This window comes from Copadichromis virginalis, linkage group LG16 (genome assembly GCF_057382275.1).
Source record: "Copadichromis virginalis isolate Kocher_CV1m ecotype Utaka linkage group LG16, C_Virginalis_male_GT1.1, whole genome shotgun sequence".
Classification (NCBI taxonomy): domain Eukaryota; kingdom Metazoa; phylum Chordata; class Actinopteri; order Cichliformes; family Cichlidae; genus Copadichromis; species Copadichromis virginalis.
Window position 1 is genome coordinate 14,335,757 of NC_140633.1, and position 19,865 is coordinate 14,355,621.

The following is a 19,865-nucleotide window of genomic DNA, read 5'->3' on the forward strand; positions in this document are numbered from 1 at the left end:
TTTTGTTTTTTAAGAATAACTCTAAATGAGTGCATTCCAAGTGGAGATGGTTAGCCCCCTATTTTCCTAACTGATATTAGGGCGATCGTGGCTCAAGAGTTGGGAGTTCGCCTTGTAATCGGAAGGTTGCCGGTTCGAGCCCCAGCTTGGACAGTCTCGGTCGTTGTGTCCTTGGGCAAGACACTTCACCCGTTGCCTACTGGTGGTGGTCAGAGGGCCCGGTGGCGCCAGTGTCCGGCAGCCTCGCCTCTGTCAGTGCGCCCCAGGGTGGCTGTGGCTACAATGTAGCTGCCATCACCAGTGTGTGAATGTGTGTGTGAATGGGTGGATGACTGGATATGTAAAGCGCTTTGGGGTCCTTAGGGACTAGTAAAGCGCTATATAAATACAGGCCATTTACCATTTATTAGGAAAACAATTCCTGACTAATTCCTGACAATAACAGGTTTCATTTATTTAGGTTATTTTTGCACTATTAAGTTAGCAGAAGAAATTCTGCCGTGAATTCTCCATGAATGAGTTTCGTAATAACCCGGTGTGCCTAGTGGTAGAAAAAGACAAAACAGACAAACAAAAGAAAGAATCGATAGTAAATATATTAAAATGTTATTACTAAGTTTTATATAGCTTTTTATTTTTATGGGATTTGTTTATATCTTTTTTTGGAACACCAAGGCATTGTGTTCATTCGCTAACTGACGTCCTCCTGAAGCTTAAAAAACAGATAAATAACACGGCACAAAACTTCAAAAAGGGAATAGTTATAGTTTTCTGGACTGTTTCGCTTTAGTTTACTTTCTATGGTTCATTTCACAGTTTCTTCAGTCGTTCATTTTTTTAAATTCATGTTTATTTGTGTTATTTGGAGGAAAATGAGTTCCCAGTTTCTTGATCTATCTATCTATCTATCTATCTATCTATCTATCTATCTATCTATCTATCTATCTATCTATCTATCTATCTATCAGTCAAAAAGTACATGTGCGACGTTGCAACAAATACCCTTGGCACATATGACAGTTATTTTAACCAATACGTTACCTACAAAAACAGTTACGTAATCATAATATAGCCTGAAGAACCAATCGCAGGACGTGAGGCGGGACTTGGAAACAGATTTGATGTGTGCGTGCGCGTGTTCGTTCGCGTGTTCGCAACACGTCAACAGGAGACCACCACGTGACCGCGGATGCCGCGTGCTGATTGGGCACAATGAGCAGAGGGCGTGTCGAAGGTGGCGGCATGCGTTTGCCTGTGTGACACAATTACAACAACTTTGAGCCGATGGTTGGGGAAGTTTGCGATATTATAAAATAACACTCAGTCCTACAACCCAACATTACATCAACTTCATGCATAAATAGCTGGGTTTCATTTGACGTAGACGTGACGTCGACGTAAAGCGCGAAATTTGACTGGAGGGCGGAAGTGAAAAAGATCAGCGCAAAATCACAGACAGACAGTACGCAAAATGCCTTTGTCCTGTTGTGTTTACGGATGCTCCAGTAGGTCGACCCGAGAAACTGATAAACGGTATTTTAGGGTACCAAAAATAGCCCAACGAAGAGGAGAAAAATGGAAAATTCTAACCGAAAAACGTAGGAAAAAATGGATTTTAAATTTACGTTTACAGTCGGGAGGAGCAGAGTCTGCCAATGCCCGTGTCTGCAGCGACCACTTCGTCAGAGGTAATGTTATGTTTGCAAACGAACTTATTAGCATTATGTTGTCGTTAAATTCTCGTTTACTTAGTGCTTTTAAGTTAGTAGTCTAATATTGACTTGATTGGGACTATAGGCTGCCCAAGTGCTTTGGATGACGAAGAGTCGGAGGACTGGGCTCCGACGGTCAATCTCGGCTACGAACGAAAACCCAGATCGGAATCAGTTCTCAAACGAGATAAAAGAATGAAGCTTAAGGCAGAACAGCATCGATGTGCAGAGGCGATTTTGGATATGCAACAGACGGCTGAGAGCCCGGATTTGAGCCTAGTGACAGTGGAGAACCCCGAACTGCAGCTTCCAGCTGAGAATCCACAACCAGAAGACTTCAGTATGAATGAGACATTCACTTATCCAGGTAAGATATTGTGCTGAGATGTAAAACAAACAAGAATCATGTCAAAGAGAAAAAGATGCCATTATCTGTAATGATTATGGTCCAAGTTACATATTACATGTTTGTGATTTTTTAATCACAGAGTAAATCCATACCATTTTATTCAGAAAAAAAGAAAAAGTGGCACTTATTACCGTCAGGCACACACCACAGGTTTTTGTACACTGCTGTGGTTCTTATATTGCCAGATTCCAGACAGTCTCCTTTCACAGATAAGTAAAGATATCCGTAATGTAAGGTTTCTGTGGTGAGAAACATATAAATATATTTTTTGTTTAGACGCAACATGTTTTTTTGTTGATTAAAAAAAATAATTACATTAAATTAACATAGTGAATTAAACACATTACACCAGATTCTAATAGCCCACTAAAAAACTCCTACAGTGAAAATGAGTAAAAATTGAGGTTGCCTCTATTATGCTGATTATGCTCCCCCACTGTTATATTGCAGGCTGTGCGGATGCTGGATGCCAGACAGAGCTGACGATGGATGACATCGAGAAGATGGAGGATGTTTTGAGACAGAACACAGCAGAGCTGGTTGATCTTCGGAGCAAGGCTCTGGACACACAGTTCAGCCAGGAGGCTTTTGAAAAAAATGAAGACAAGACAAAGTTCTACACAGGGCTCCCCAACTTCTTAGTTTTAATTCAGATTTTTGAACTGTGCGAGCCCTATATCACCTCGGGACCTATGTCTTTGTTGTCCAAATTTGAACAATTCATACTAGTTTTGCTGAGGCTGAGACTAAATCTGCCCCTGAAAGATTTAGCTTTCAGGTTCAATATTTCTCTGTCCACTGCTTCTAGAGTTTGGCATAAAGTAATTGACATACTTCATAAAAGGTTAGAGTTCCTAATTGAGTGGCCAGAGCGACATGTTCTTCAAGCTACGATGCCACTGAGTTTCAGACAGGCATTTGGATGTAAAGTGGCTGTGATTGTTGATTGCTTTGAAGTCTTTATTGAGAGACCATCTAATCTTCTTGCACAAGCTCAAACTTGGTCCAACTACAAGCACCATCACACTGTAAAATTTTTGATTGGTGTTGCCCCCCAAGGCTACGTCACTTACATATCTTCTGCCTGGGGAGGGAGAATTAGCGATAAGCAGATCACAATAGAGAGTGGCCTCCTAAAGAACTTGTTACCTGGAGATATTGTCCTTGCAGATCGTGGGTTCAATATTGGCGATAATGTGGGGTTTTACTGTGCTTCACTACAGACACCGGCATTCACTAAAGGGAGAAAACAGCTGTCAGCCTATGAAGTAGCAGAGACAAGGAAAATAGCCAATTTGCGTATCCATGTTGAGCGAGTCATAGGTTTAGTCAGGAGGAAATATCAAATTCTGCAGAGCAGGGCTATGCCAATAGAGAACATGTCCACAAAGCCAGGTGAGACACATGCATTGATCGACAAGATTGGGGTAATTTGTTGTGCCTTATCAAATCTCTCCGAGTCTGTTGTCCCACTGGAGTAAGGGGGGTGGGTGGTAATCAATCAGTTAAAAAAAATTAAATGTCTTGTCACTGTCACGGCTCACAGAAGGGGGTGGAGAGGAAGAGTAGTGTCCAGTATCTGCTGCTTGGCTCTGGTGATAAGTAGAACAGGGTAGAGTAATAGTAGTACCTAAGTCCTGACTCCTGATTAGTCTGTAAATGTTTTCAAATGAAATATTTTTCTCCAACTGTCATATTGTGCTGGCAGTTTGTACAGTATTATACTGTGAGATGGATTGCAATCTATTTTGTTTATTTGTTTAAAAGTCTAATCTTGTAAATAAACCACCAATGTATTATTATGCTGCCTCAATAGCATTTAATCATTGTGTAGTGTTACACAACACTTAAATGACACAATTAAATGTACAATAAAATTAAATGACAATCTGTGCTCTAATGCTACGTCAGAGCAAATACAATAGCCAGAACTCATAATGACTACCATCAGGTCATAACAATATTCAAAATGTCATTATGTTGTCGTCCTTTTATCACATTACACATGTATGTTTGTAACTTGCTGTCCCAGTATTTCTGGGAGTATACTGTTTCTAAAAAAACACTCAACTTTAGGAATCGCATCATCCCAAAACTCAAGGTCAGGCAAAATCCTTTCAACAAATATGTCATTGCGGTTCCACACAACAAAGTCACAGTACTCTGCATTTGCAATGTGAAGCTGTGCCTGAATTTGGTAATAGTAGTCATGAGTTGGGTCCAGTGTGACATTATCCCCGTCACTGATGAGGCAGAAGCCCTTCTCCCCAGCACGCATGCGCAGGTTGACCGCATCTCTCTGAGAGTGTGGGCACTAAAATCACAGTGATGAGAACAACAATCAAGATTTATCTGATGAAACAGTGAAGAAGCAAAGATGATGGGTGTGGTCTGTGTTATCATAATCTCTCATTGCCCAAAACAAATGTCTATTTGAGACAGACAATAAAGCCTCATCTTATCTTAATTGAACAATAGATTAGAAATTAGAAAAGGTATTTCCTGCATTTTTACTCAGTTCACTGATTCTTATGGAAAGATGTCACACCTATGGCCTTGACTACAACAGAGTCAATACCTTAATCTCGCAGATGCCAGTTCCATGACAGTCACAAGTGACTATCCCATCAGGGGTGGACCCCATGTATGGCCACTTGGGGTTCAGCCAGAGACCGCTGTCCATACATGAGAAGCCTGCATGCTCCTGGCTCATAAGCTTCTCATATGCTCCTCTGGCTTGTGCTTCATGTTTGCATCCATAACTATAAACAGTACACATGCCAAACATGAAAAGGAAATTATTACTTAGTATTGGATGTGTAAAACAGTAAAGTGATGTATTATACAATATGCCATTACCCTAAACTATACTTAGTTCTTACCCTGTATAACCCTAGCCGTATAAGCCTATAACTAACCTCCATCTTCATAACACTTTTTTAGTTACAGTTATGGACAGTTTCATACCCCAAATCTTAACTCTGCCTTACCCTACATCAAACCCTAAATACCTTGTAGCAGCTGTGGTGAACCTATATGCCTCTGGATAGCATATGGCCTTGATCAAGCTCTTTGATGGTTGCTGGGGGTTGGTCTTAAGAACTTGTTTCAGCTTAGAGGCAGTTACGCGTCCAGCTCTTTGCCTAAACCAAATACTGCTTGCACTCTGACTTCGAGTCGCCCTCTCTACAGCCTGGACTTGGGACAGGGTGAGCTCTTCAAGCTGGAAGTCCAGGCATAGCTCTTCAAGGTCTTTGGGGGGGAGCTGCAGTGTCTCTGGTGTTCTGTACTCAGGCACAGTTTTAGGAAGCATGCTAGACTGGGGGACAAATTCTTTGTGGTAAGGTTCCCTAGACATCAGTGCTGCACTCCTTGGACAGTTTTTGCTTAAACTCTCAAAAAACCTACAGTATGTCTCTGAATCTCTCTGCACTCTTGGGCATGGAAGTGATTTCCCAACCTTTTGTGTACTTGTGCAGCCATCAATGGAACACTCAAGCTTTCGTTTTTTTGACTTTGCTGAAGAGAAGTCAATCAGAGTTACTGGGCAAGCAGGAATCTGGAAAAATTAAGCCAAAGAAGATCATTAAAATTTAAAAAGCTCTTTTCCAAAACGCTATATATGCCCGGCTTGATTAGATCTACCAGGAGCTTGAAGCCCCCGCCGGTATAGCCTACAGGGTCATTGAGGCACTCAAGCTTCCCCACCACGACAAGGTAGCAGTATAGGGGAAGATATTTTATCCTACTGTCACATGAAGTCCCAATATAACATTCTTTATCCTACATTTTGCTTTTTGGCTTACCTTTTTAACATGAGATGGCATCAGCCACTTGCACTGCTCTGATGTGCATGTCGCTCTCATTTTCACCCCAGCTTCAACTGCAAAAAGAACAGCTCCAACGTGCGAGCATGATTCTGATAGTCTGGAAATAGAGCACATAATCTTTTTAACATGAAATGCAATATTTACAGTACATTTTGATGATGCATAGCTTACTAATACTAATGTGCAATGGCACTTTATTTGAAGTAACATGTTTATTCATTAACTCTTTCTCAACAGCCTATAGAGAAATCATTATCTAGGTGATGACATGACTGAATAGTTCTACCCTCTATCTGAAAAATGCATCTGAGTGTCATGAGGGATCTAAGGCAATCACACAAATTCTTAGCTGATGAATTCTTAGCTAAAAGAAAACACTCTCTCCCCACTACTACTGAAGTACACCTGCAAAATGCTAGCAGTGCCCTATGCGTATATGTGTGTGTGTGTGTGTGTATGTGTGTGTTCTCATTGCAATAACATCCTACTTAATTAGGCTACTAACCCTGCCATACAATTGCAATGGGCTGCAATCACTTCTCCATCCTCCTTTGCAATTACCCAAGTCTTCAGAGGTGTCTCGTTAGACCTCTGAGAATGGTTTACCTTGAAACAAACAACTGTCACTCTCACGAAGTCCTAAGGATTTGGCATGTTTGTTGACGTTAAAGCCGCTAACGCTAACTGTTAGCGTGTTTAAGATAAAGCAATATAAGAACAAACACTCACCCTTGCAAACACCAAACTGTATCCATCACGGAGACGTTTTGTTCCAAGGTTGTGGACCCACCCGCTGACAAAAAAATTGTACGCCTCCAGACTCTTGAAAGCTTTCATTTGCTCCCTAGTGTAGTAAGAAGTCTGGAGGACCAAGTAGTTGGTGATATCCACAGCGTCGATAGTAGGCAAATCCTTTACTTCTGTGGTGTATTCGGACATTTTCAAAGAATACGGATCACGTCCGATATATTTTTTAACTATCTGTTTATATCTCTCCCGAGAAACGGGGTCTAAAGTTGCACAATAGCTGCTCTCCTGACTCTCCACAGTGTCCTCCATGTTTACTTCCGCCCTCCACTCAAAAATCGCGCTGCCTCCGCACGTCATCAGAACCACGTGACTGCAACCCAAGTATTGGCACTGGAATACACGTTGAGTTTGATGTACAATGAGGAGTGTGGAAGATAACTTGAAGGGATCATTTCCTTGAGGATTTGGCAAGAATTACACTACGCCCCGTTTTAATCCTGGATAGGTGTGCAACACTTTCGTTGTGACTGCATTTTGGCGGAGTTGCTCGGTGCCGTTGATTTTCCCAGTTCTTTTCCATGAAATCGTGCGGAGTGTCGCTCACCGCCGCTGCCTCTGCTGCTGCCCGGAGTCTCGGCGTTGCTGGTAATGACGAGGAGAAAATGGCGTCGGGAAAAGCGACTGAAATCGAAGAGGACTTTCCGAAGCTAACAGCGCAAGAGAAAGAGAGCTTGGTCGGAATTGACAGGTTAGACGCTCTATTGTGTGAATAGTTTAATTCGCTTAGTTTTTTTGCAATTAATAAATTTTCTTCGCGCAGTTGGAAACAACAATTGCCCCCCCTCCCCTCCAAGTAATACGGAACCGCCTGTGTTGTCTGTCCTCTACTTGCAGTTCACTGTTTGGATTTCATAGGCTTCAAGAAGATGGCGCCAGAACGAAGGCCTTGCTGTTAAAGGTATGCCACAGAATAGGATCACAGTTGCCGCTCTCCGTTATCTCCACAGACGAGTGCATATCCCATGAAATACGTGGTACAGACCTCCCAACGCCACTCTTGGTATAAGGCTAGCAGCGACATACACAAACCATAATTTCCCCAACTTTGAAGCTGAACCTGCGGGCTGAATGTACAAACCAGCCCTCAGTTTTACATCATTGCATTCGCAAGACAACACGTACAGTGCCAGGTACACAGCGAGCCAACTCGAGTGTATTTCTGCTATGTTTATTACTATGTTTAGTATTAAACATGCCCAAACTAGCCGACAGGGCTACAGTACGATTGCAGGGAGATGGGAATCTCCACCCTGCTCAAATCGGTGGTGTCATCGGTAGTTGAGAGTAGGTACCATGTACATAGCGTTTTATGGAGTGTTGAAAACATACTTGGCGTAGCAAAAATATTGCTTTTAACAAAACTCACAATAAGTGGAAGGCACGTGTATCGGTGAAAAAACGTATTACAGTGGTTATTACTAGTTAAGTATTGCTAGATAGTCATGCACACGTTGTAAACTGTAGGACTAACAAATTTAATACTTTGCTACCAAGCCAACTTGGTGTTTCGTATCTAAAAGCATTACAGCGAGCCTAATAATACGGTAAACGCCGACTTTTTTTACTTTTACCGAGAGGCGTTAACAGAAATATCAGTGTCGCACTATGTCGTCCGTCCCCTCCTCAGTAACGGCAGGTAGAGTTTGGTTTGTGCGTCAGCTCACTCTGTTAGCATGTAGCAGCTAACTGTCCAGTGGTTACCCGCCCCTACCCCCTTCCTGCTCTCACTTTTAGCTATTACGGCATAACCTGGAGAACACTAAGAATGAAAAACACAATGTTAGGTATTAATGTAAGCTTGCAAAAATAATGGCTGCTCAACTTGGCGCAAGATGGCGGGGATAGGGAGAAAATACCTAGCAAAGGTTTGCTAGGTGACTGGCTAACTATCAGCGGTGGCTAGGCTAACCACCATTCGCTTAAAAGATACAACGACGGTGGCGTTCAGTGTTTTAGAACAAAGGTGCACGATTAAAGTGCAAAGAAGGGTTTACAGTTGATTTCACGGTGTGTGTTGCAAACACATCAACCCTGCTCATTCAGTCAATGTTACTACAGGTGAGCTGCCTGTGCTGGATGTGTCTTCAACATGTGGCTTCTGGGTTTCTTGTTGAAGCGGTTTCTTGGGACGTTGTTTTGTCAGGGTCTACTTTCAGATTAGGGCCGAGCCATTACACTCATTCTTTGCACATTTGTGGTGTTGCTGTCCTTCATACTCTGCTGGATAGCTGGACAACCTGACCGTTCAACATCATAACGTTAAACTTACAACGTCTGGTTGTTGAGTCTTTCTTGGCGATGGTGTTTTAGATTGTATCCCATTAAATACAGTTGTGTCTTCCAAAATGAGTGCGCTTTACCTAATTCTTCTTATATTCTTTCCGCATCCTACCATTTTAAAATGTGGTGTGACTAATTCTTTGCACGATGCTCTGTTCATTGAATGGTGAATATTAAAAACAAGTAGATTTGTCGTCGTAGAGTATATAATTTGCTTAAATGGTTTCAAAAGTGGTCCTTGCTGATTGACACCGTCTCTACAGACTTCACTGCTGCACCAAAAGCAGAATTCGTGAGCAGAACAACAATAGTTTCAATGTGCATGGATTTTTAACCAGTTAATGATACATCACAGCCCTTTTTATGTTAGCGTAGTTGTATGTGCAGTGACGAATCATGCGGGAATGTTTTTCTTCTAGACCGCTAGATAAGGTGCATGGTGCACAAGAATAATGTTTTCAATTTTTTTTCATAAGGTCTTGTAATAACGAAGAGATACTGAGTCAATTATCTGAAAAAGTACTTTGCCAGAATCTCTGAAAAATATACCTCTGCTGTAAACAAGCAGCATACATATATGGAAGGTTGCCTTTTTTGCAGAGCAGTAGAACTGATCACAGATAAACACTATGCAGGTTTCAGAATCAGTGCAGCTAGTTAATTATATCTGTCTAAAAACAGTGCAGCAACATTGTGCACGCAACATAGCCGTACAGTGAGATGGATATCATTGCTTGCAAAGTACACCTGTCAGGGGAAAAAAGTGTCTATGCTAGACCGACATGCATGGGATTCAGAAGGATGGAGTGCTGCTCACGAGTTCTGCAAAACAAGAACCAAAACCAAAAATAAGGAACCATTCTGTGTTGGCTGTTGCTACCAGGCTGATTTCCAGTTCTTGCACTAACATTATCCACTACTACCTCTTTTCCACCAACATAGTGCTGGTGTGTAGCCAGTTCTGCCTTGGTTCCCATTAGACCTCTAGACTCAATTTGAGCGTTTTAAGAGCTAGTTATTGGGTAGCTCTGCTTGCAGACATTGGGTCATCTACTATTGTAAGAAAACTAAGGTGGTAAGATACCTGTAGTTTGCTCTGCCTATATTTCTTGCAGTGACTTCTCCAGTAGCCACTGAGATCAATGCTTTCAGCTTCAGCTCCATCAATATGATAGTGCCAGTGTTTTAGAACAGGTTCTAAAAGGAGCATCCGTGACAAAGCCTTAAACTGTAAATAGATAAATACTACTGATAGTTTTGCTGTGTTTCAAATATTGATCTGAGTCACATCACATGACAATAACCTGACAGTGATAAAGTTAGTTCTTTGCTGAGTAGGGCTGCCATGATTAGTCGACTAGTCACGATTACATCGACTATTAAAATCATCGACAACTAATTTAATAGTTGACGCGTCATTTGAAACTTTGTAAGATCCCAAAAGACGCAGGAATAAGTAGTAGGATTTAAGAGTGTAACAATGGCCTGAAACAGAAGATGGCAGCACTGCATGTACAAGGATGCCAGCTGCTATTAAACCTTGAAGAAGAAGAAGCAGTGTCCGGTATCGTAGCTGTGTCCAAATTCAGAAACCGCATCCTCCTGTGCCCGCATTTGTAGGCTGATTACGTTACAACGACACAACGAAGACTGTCCAAATTCGAAGACTCCAACAAATGCGGCCGACAAATGCGCCCTTCATTTCCCCAGATTTGAAGGATGGGTCGGGTGTATACTTCGTGGCCTAACCTATCCCAACAATGGCGGCAGCTAGTTAGTTTGAATTTTACTCTTATTATTCTTTCTGGGTCACAAAATAAACGTTTAACATATTTTTTAGGCGAGAATGTAGCTGTGTAAACTTCAGTTTATCAAGACGCCACATATTTTCAAAAGTGCTCCAACGTTTTCGGAGACGTCTGTTATCCACCAGCTTGATAGGTAGCCGGGATTCAAGGCTCACTAGAGCCGGCGAGAACACCGGACTCCCAACAAATCGTTTACGAACCCACAGCCGTCTTTCGTTACTCAGGTTAAACATATATATAAGTCACTTAGATAACTTAAAAATGTTATTGTTTGGCTTTTTTCAGTATTTTATTTGTTCCTGAGTAAATCGGTTGGCTGAGATTAAAGGTATAGTTTTTACACAGGTGAATAAACGTCTAGCAGACAACTGATTATCAGAAGTGTGAGATGCTGGAGAATATACTGCGGTGTCCTGTTACATTTTAGATAGCAAGGGACAGACGGCTGAGTTTATTAAACTCCAATGAAACAATCTGCAAATTTCATTAAAATTTAATAAACTATCATCTTGTCTTTATTTTTAGTTAGCACATACCTGAAACACTTAAAGCTGTAAGCTAATGATAGTTATATAAGAGCAGATGCATGCTGGTGCAATAAGCTGTACGCTGTACGTCCAATGGATGCATGATCTGATTAGTCGACTAATCGCAAAAATAATTGGTGACTAGTCGACTATCAAAATAATTGTTTGTGGCAGCCCTATTGTTGAGTTGTAGCTGGTATAAAGCAAGTTCTGTAAAGCACTTTGAGTAATCAGGCAGAGTAGAAACGCGCTATATAAGCACCAGTCAAGTTACAATTTATTTTCTGTGACTGTTACCAGCTCAACAAGACTGTATTCTGTATGCCCAAATTCACAGTACACTCTGTTCAGTTCACTTACCATTTATTTTTGTCAGTTGAGTTACATTTAATTTATTTCAGCGGTTCCAAATGATACAATTGTTTTTCCGCCTTTATTTTACCCTCTCATGTACGCACACAGTCATACTCATCAATCATTTGTCCTTAGTGACTGCAGCGCGGGCTAAAGCGCATAATTTGTATAGCCATTGTTTAAATACTGACTTTCCAGGTCCATATTTGGGCACAGAGCTGGTACTATGCAAAGCAGGTCTAGAAGGTTTGAAAAGGATATCCCTTTGATAGTATGTGAGTCAACTGTGTCAGAACGTTACCTCCAATAAAGCTCATCCGGTGACCTAAGCATTGGTCATATCGGTCCTTTATAGCCTCATAACGTCTCTGTAATATGCACAGGACAAACTGAACATCTACCTTACTGTTATCAGTCGCACCCTTTTAAACTCTTCATTGCTATCACCTTTTTATTTAGGCTGTTAGCTGCTATGATGCCCTCATCCTGAAAGCAGAGGGGAAAGTGGACCCTGACATTTTCTGCCAGCTTGGACACTTCAACCTTCTGCTGGAGGACTATTCAAAAGGTGAGAGACCAGAGTGTAAATGGCTCCCTGTTCCTGTCAAATCTGCTTCTTAGGATCCACTAAGACATCTTTTTTTTCCCAGTAAAAATTTGACTTCACTCTTGTTTCTTTACTCTGCTTGAAAAAATGTTGATGATAAAATATTCAGATTAGGTCATTTGTGCTTTCCTGCTGGGAAGCGTTGAAGTGTAACAGAGCTAAATATCTTTAGCTTTTAACATTGTCACAAATTGTTTACATCCTGTTGAGTCTTTCCCTCTCTCTGCTTTATGTTCTTATATTTAGCATTATCTGCATACCAGAGGTACTTCAATTCACAGTCGGACTACTGGAAGGTAAGCGTTCATGACTCTTATAGGTAACACAGCCATTAAAAAGCTGTATTCATTTATTTATGTTTTAATTTGCTAGGACTGATTTTTTTCTGGGATACACAACATCCCCTATTACCGATTTTTCTACTGCTTTTGTTTTTGAGCTGGCAGAAAGGTACAGGTCAGCATCAGAAACGGTGCCTTAAATGCGCTGCAGGTACTGAGGGGCGGTAGAGGCTAACAACTGCTCAGATGCAAGAATGTTCAGCATGTCATTGTCCTTAAACAGTGTGCGCATACCAAACAATGCTTGACTGGTTGACAGTTAGCCTGTAAAATGCGCCTCAGCAACCTGCTTTAGATTATTCACTCCTAGTCCAGAGCCACTGCTGGAGTAGATACTGTGATTGACAGTTTGATATTAGAATCAGAATCAGAAAGGGGTTTATTGCCAAATGTTGAGCAGGTTTACAACATTAGGAAATTGCTGCGGTGCTTCAGTGCAAACATAGTGTCATAAATAGCACTTAAATAGACATGAAAAAATAAAAGTAGGGATAAGAATTAAAAGTGCTACGTAGAAAGATATATACATGAGTGCAGGTGGTGATCAGTGCCAAACATGGAATGATGCAGTGACACAGCGTAGGGTCATGTGTTAGTGGTGGGAACAGTCATATGGTTATTGTTCATGTGTCCAACAGCAGAGGGGAAGAAACTGTTCTTATGGCGAGAGGTTTTGGTGCGAATGGACCGGAGCCTCCTGCCTGAGGGGAGCAGGTCAAACAGACTGTGTCCAGGGTGAGAAGGGTCAGCTGAGATCCGAGCTGCACGCCGCAATGTCCTGGAGGTGTACAGGTCCTGCAGAGATGGGAGTCTGCAGCCAATCACCTTCTCAGCAGAGCGCACAACACGCTGCAGTCTCTGTTTGTCCCTGATAGTGGCTCCAGCGTACCACACGGTGATGGAGGAGGTGAGGATGGACTCGATGATTGCAGTGTAGAACTGCATCATCGTCCGTGTTGGCAGGTTGAATTTCTTCAGCTGCCTCAGGAAGTACATCCTCTGCTGGGCTTTCTTGATGACGGAGGTGATGGTGGGCTCCCACTTCAGGTCCTGGGTGATGGTGGTACCCAGGAAGCGGAATGAGTCCACAGAGGTGATGGGGGTGTCAGTCAGGATGATGGGGGGGAGTGGGGCTGTGTGCTTCCTGAAGTCCACAATAATCTCCACTGTCTTCTGGGCATTCAGCACCAGGTTGTTGTGGCTGCACCAGGACACCAGACGTTCAACCTCCCTCCTGTAGGCAGACTCATCCCCGTCAGAGATGAGCCCAATAACGGTGGTGTCATCTGCAAACTTGATTAGCTTGACAGACTGGTGGGTGGAGGTGCAGCAGTTGGTGTACAGGGAGAAGAGCAGAGGAGAAAGAACACAGCCCTGAGGGGAGCCGGTGCTGATGGTCCGAGAGTCCGAGACATTCTTTCCCAGCCTCACATGCTGCTTCCTGTCCGTCAGTAAGTCAGTGATCCACCGGCAGATGGGATCAGGCACATTCATCTGGGAAAGCTTGTCTCGGAGATGGTCTGGAAGGATGGTGTTGAAGGCAGAGCTGAAGTCCACAAACAGGATCCTGGCGTAGGTTCCTGGGGAGTCCAGATGCTGCAGGATGAAGTGTAGGGCCATGTTGATGGCGTCGTCTACAGACCTGTTGGCTCTATATGCAAACTGCAGGGGGTCCAGGAGGGGGGCCGTGAGGGTCCTGAGATGGGAGAGAACTAGGCGCTCAAAAGACTTCATGACCACAGATGTCAGAGCCACGGGTCTGTAGTCATTTAGTCCAGTGATCCTAGGTTTCTTGGGGACAGGGATTATGGTGGAGGACTTGAAGCAGGCAGGCACATGACATGCCTGCAGTGAGGAGTTGAAAATGCCAGAAAACACTGGGGCCAGCTCGTTTGCACAGTGTCTGAGGGTGGCAGGAGACACGCCGTCTGGGCCGGGAGCTTTCCGAGCATTCAGGTTCTTAAACTGCTTCCTCACATCTGCTTCATGAATATGAAGAGTTGTGGTGGGAGGAGGTGGTGTGAAATCCTCTTTTGTGTGGGGTGAGGAGGGGGGTGTTGTAGGTGAACAGTTTGAAGGTGGTGATGGCTCTATGGAGGGGGGAGAGGTGGGGGAATTAGTGTCCAAAGTGCCTCTATTGTTGGGGCCGTTGGAGGTGTGAAGGCTGCCTGATGGCTCGTCAAAACGGCAGTAAAAGTCGTTAAGGGTGTTGGCTAAACTATATATTAGTTTATAGAGCTTGGAGATCGGTAGTCATGTCAGTGTGAATATAGTGTGGATATTCTTTTTTGCTGTTTAGTTATTCTGCTGAAACTTGAAGTGCATTCTCTGAATTGGATACAATACCAGGAAGATGGGGTGGATGGATGGAAGCACGCAGTTAACTAAATGTAACAGTCTTGCAAAGACAGTAGCAAACATGATTTCATATAAACTGGCTTGATTACAGGTCATTTAGTCAGCAGTATTATGTAACCGTTTTGAAAGCTGAAGTTTGCCAAATGTTGCCAGCTAGTTTGTGTTTTTTTTATATCTGTGCAGAGACCAGAGTCACGTTGGAAATGCTGTGGCATGAAGGTTAAAGGCTCCTTTCTACTGTTTGTTTTGAACTATCGCAATTCTGCTTTTCATAGCCTTTAAGAGGTCAGGGGATTTTGTTATTCTGTGCTGTGTCAAAGGTTTAAATGTGCATTGGTGGGAGGCTTTGTTCCCCATACGGAAAAGAAATAGTAAAAACTTATATGTGATTACTCATGAAAGTGGCCACTTTCGCATTACTTTCATACATTATTTTAGTAAGTATCCAAAACATGCAAGTTTCATTATATAATTTTTCAAGGGATCTTATATCTGTTTTCACTCTTATATGCTTTTCATACAAGTTTCACACAAGACGGATACAAACTTTATAGGATTTATATATATCTTTTCCATATGGGTCCACCTCTAACTTGGGATTTTTTACTGTAGTCGCTTATTACTTAGGAAGAGACTGTAGCAGGATGACAACCTGCCTAAATTGCAGTTCCAGTGACATCCAATTTGCATCAAGAATAACCATGGCTTTACAGCAGTAACTAATTTACTACTGAATGGAATAAAATAAAGAAATAAGGCTAGTCAGCTAGTCTATAAGTAAGTAAGTAAAATGTATTTATATAGCACATTTCACAGATAAAAATCACAAAGTGCTTTATAATAAGATCAGACATACAAGCTAAAATTAATTAAAAGCCCGTTTGTATAAAAATGTCTTCAGCTGCTTTTTAAAGGAGTCAGTTGAGTCTAGAAAACAGTTACAATTTAATCAACAAGATAACTGATTTAACCGAGGTTAAACAGTGTCCCAGATCTAGCATGTGTGTTTTGCCACCATTAGTCACATAATTCAGGAAAGAAATTCTGTCTTAAATGTTGCTGAAATGTCTTTCTCATTGTGCTGTGCCTAACACTGGACACATGATGCTGCAGGTAGCACTAGCAGCCTTCTTTCCTTGTAGATTAGTGCCCACAATGTGGTTATTTAGTGTTCTGGTTCATATGTCGGTTTCGTTTGACAAAGTCTACACAAAACCGTTCATTAACGGAGCAAAGTAATGCAGAATCAGTGGCTAGCAGGGAATCATCTGGATTACTTTACGTTTAGCTAGTTTCAAACTTCCTATAACCACAACAAGTAAGAGAGAGAGATGCTGGTGTTTGGTTTCACCTCAGCACTGAAAGCGACCAAGCTAGAGAGAGATGGTGTAAGCATGTTTGCTGGAGCCTTAAGTCATATCAACTCACTTAATCACAGTTTTTGGTTAAAGAAAAACTATGTCTTTAAAGCCCAAAAGGTTGATTCTGTTCATCTGGACGTAGCATTTTCAGTGGGAGAAACGTTTCGTCACTCAGCCAAGTGACTTCTTCAGTCTCAGCTGACTGCAGAGTTCCCCAGCCTTATAAACAGTACATTTGCACAATAACTGAAACCAGCCCACTGAATGGGCTGTGAGGTCAGTTCCTTGGTCATTAATATGAAAACCATTGATGAAAGACCACTGATTAATGGCCATGAGAACCATTCAGAGAGTTGGGGAATGGCTGCAATCACAGCAGTGTAAGATGGCGAAAGATGTACCCTTAGGCCTCCTCCTGGAGTCTAGATGAACAGAATCAACCTTTTGGGATTTACTTACCTGGATGACTGAGCATGCATCAAGATATGCCTGCAAAACAAGCTATCTTAGTGGTCCCATTAGCGGCCATTGCTCTGTTGCTAATGTGCAGTGTAGAACTGAATGAATAGACTTTAGATCAATTGGTATCAGAGCCAGTTTTTGAAGTCCGGATTGGACTGATATCCAGTCCAGCTACTGGATCGGTACATGCCCAGTTGAACATTAGTCTTTCACTGTGTAATGAATCCCCTTTTGGGGATGCTCGTTTGTTTTTATTCTTTTTACACTGCTCTGCTACAAATGAACTACGTTTGTTATGATTTTGTTTTCTCCTATCATCACAACTTTTTCAGTATTTTGTTGCTAACTGCTTTGAAGCAAGTTCATAGCATGACAGTTTTAAGCTTGTTTTTCTCCAGTGTGGTCATATGATTTGTTGTCTTTGCAGTTTTTTATTAATCCCAAGTTTTTTGGAAAGTGGAGCGGCTGTGCTGAGAGTTTGCACCTGTATTCTGTCTAAACTAAAAGCAATAAGGTTAAGTGAAGTGTCGCGCATCCTCTTAATTTAACAGGGCAATGCATAGCTTGTCCTGCTAAATTACAAGTGTATCATGCCTGGCATGAACTAGCACATTAACTTATTTGTATTGTTCAGGAGGATCACAGACAATATTGTGAGGGGAAAAGCAAACTTAATATGGTGAGAAAGAGGATCACAAAAGCACTTCAGGGGAAGGAGACAAAAAGTGCTCTATTTCTGTCTACCCGACCACAATTACCTCATCCATAATCATGGTCCCCCATTGTGTAATTTGTTAGCTTAAACCCCAGATCAGTAGTTTTTTTTTCCTTAAAGCATTATTTGAACTTTAGTCAAATTGTCCAGTCATCTATGTTATGATAGTTTCCAGTCCGTGCTCTTCATGTGCTTCAGCACGCCCGTTAAACAGAGGTGTTGAGAGTTCGATTGTGATCAGACCTGACAGCTCCCTGCTTACAGCTCACCACAGTGAAGTGATAATGTAAGCTCGTAGTCTCGATTTCCCCGACTCAGTGCCAGGGCTGGGTCGCGGGGGCAGCAGCCTAAGCAAAGCATTTTGACATTTAAAAAAACAAATAAGAAGAAGGATTCAGGGCCCTAAAATTGAAAATGGAAACCTTTTTTCTTTTTTTGGCTATTGTTTAATGTGGTGCTACTTTCTCTCTTCTATCTTGCTCTCTGTTTCACCTCAGGGAAGAATTCATTTAAAGTGGTATTAAAGGCCTTGAAAAGTCATACATTTAACTAGTATTGAATGTGTATAAACATGTTTTCGTGCCATCAAGGTTATCCTTGCGAGCTCTTACTTTAGTGCTAAATTCTGTACAGTAAACAATGAGCTGAAAAACGTCTGTTTTGCTCTTAACAACAATTTTCCAACCTTTGGTTTTCTCCACAGAATGCTGCCTTTTTATATGGCCTTGGCATGGTTTACTTCCATTATAATGCATTTCAGTGGTAAGTACTTTTGAAAAAAAAAAGTTTCTCATTGCATGTGTGATCTCTGCCAGTTTTATAATTGTTTCTCCATGAACCAAGTGGGGATTAAAAAAATCCTTTTCCTTTGCTGTGTAACGGTCTGACCTTGTGGTAAATAAGCGCACGTTATGTCACCCCAACTTTGTGTGAGGACCAAGAAACTTGATAAAAGCAGAACTGTTTCAGGGAAAGACAGAACAGTTGTAAGGCAAGGTTCCCCTCTGGACTGAAGGCTGCCTTTGTGTATCAAGCTAATATGCAGATAAGAGTAAGAGAAATCCTTTTTTGAATTCCCAGTGCTCAATAGGCACTTGACATATTATTGTCAGGCATTAGTTGTGTGTGTGTGTTTGTTGAAGTATTGCTTTCCCGGCTATTGGAAGTACACTTTTCTGTGTTTATGTGATTTATATGCTGTTAACAGGCACTTTTTGTCATTAAATGTTTACATCTGTTGCACTAGAGAAACTTTGTGTGTTATGAATGATGTCTTTGTATTCCATTAAATATTCCCAGTAAGCCAAGAGGCACTGGCTGACCCTCAAGGTTGTGGAATTGGTGTAAGTTATCACCACCTCTGCCATTTAATTTTTTAAAAATTACACATGCTGGTAAAAATATTCTTGACTCTTTTTTTGCTTTCTTAAATCCTTTTAACCTAGGGCTGTTCGATGTAACGATATATATCGGATGACGATATAAAAACGTCTATCGTTTCATTTTACGCTATCGTTTGTTTCGTGGTGTCGCAAAATAAACTGTTTACGGCAATATTTTTTCATGGTTTTGATGGTCACTGTAGTGGCTATATTAATTTCTTAAAGTTCTCTCTATCGCTTATATTTAATATAACTACACTACAGACAGACAAGCGTTTGTTTTTATGCGTTGTCGTTAGCAACAACGACGGTAAAACCACCGCGTGTCTGCTTGTTCCACATAAACCTTTCACAATAAAGCTCAAGATCCTGTTGAGACTTTTCAAAATAAACTGAATCACGTGAAAGAGCAGATTGTTTACGGATGAGAAGCAAAAAAGAGCCGCCAGGTGCTAAAAAATAAACCTTAGACTCAAACGTGAGTGCAGGCTTTTCCCCGCAGCACGCCGTGCACGCCGTGTAATAAGCCGTGTGCAGTCAGCACAATCTGGAGCTGAACACTCTTAAGACTGTAGAGATGACAGTGGCCTTCAGGAGACATCCCTCAACTCTGCTCCCCCTCACCATATCAGACAGCCCTGTGTCAACTGTGAAGACCTTCAAGTTCCTGGGTACCACCATCTCCCAGGACCTGAAGTGGGAGACCAACATCAACTCCATCCTCAAAAAGACCCAGCAGAGGATGTACTTCCTGAGACAACTTTGAAGTACAGTCTTCCACAGGAGCTGCTGATCCAGTTCCATACTGCGGTCATTGAGTCTGTCCTGTGCTCCTCCATCACAGTCTGGTATGGAGCAGCCACTAAACAGGACAGGAGCAGACTGCAGCGGACTGTACGGGCAGCAGAA

The 19,865-nt window shown here is 42.0% G+C and overlaps 3 protein-coding genes across 4 annotated transcripts in view; 2 read left to right on the forward strand and 1 right to left on the reverse strand.

Moving 5' to 3' along the window:
• The first annotated feature begins 1,471 nt into the window (after positions 1-1,471).
• LOC146690422 (uncharacterized) lies at positions 1,472-3,923 on the forward strand. Its single transcript, XM_085435484.1, has 3 exons — positions 1,472-1,688; positions 1,798-2,079; positions 2,572-3,923. The coding sequence occupies exons 1-3, from the start codon at positions 1,472-1,474 to the stop codon at positions 3,600-3,602; spliced, it is 1,530 nt and encodes a 509-aa protein (XP_085291610.1). The 3' UTR covers positions 3,603-3,923.
• Positions 3,924-3,997: 74 nt separating this feature from the next.
• Positions 3,998-7,066, reverse strand: LOC146690423 (uncharacterized). The gene is made up of 6 exons (XM_085435485.1): positions 6,681-7,066; positions 6,457-6,557; positions 5,928-6,048; positions 5,133-5,680; positions 4,700-4,883; positions 3,998-4,435 (listed from the first exon to the last, which is right to left on the reverse strand). The coding sequence occupies exons 1-6, from the start codon at positions 7,056-7,058 to the stop codon at positions 4,121-4,123; spliced, it is 1,647 nt and encodes a 548-aa protein (XP_085291611.1). The 5' UTR covers positions 7,059-7,066; the 3' UTR covers positions 3,998-4,120.
• Positions 7,067-7,090: 24 nt separating this feature from the next.
• Positions 7,091-19,865, forward strand: part of kdm6a (lysine (K)-specific demethylase 6A) — a 49,894-nt gene continuing 37,119 nt past the window's right edge. For both annotated transcript variants that reach the window (XM_085435486.1, XM_085435487.1), the window contains exons 1-5: positions 7,091-7,449; positions 7,596-7,659; positions 12,190-12,298; positions 12,584-12,633; positions 18,278-18,336. In XM_085435486.1, the coding sequence (XP_085291612.1) occupies positions 7,280-7,449; positions 7,596-7,659; positions 12,190-12,298; positions 12,584-12,633; positions 18,278-18,336 (452 nt within the window). In that variant the 5' untranslated portion in view covers positions 7,091-7,279. The remainder of the gene's footprint in view (positions 7,450-7,595; positions 7,660-12,189; positions 12,299-12,583; positions 12,634-18,277; positions 18,337-19,865) is intronic.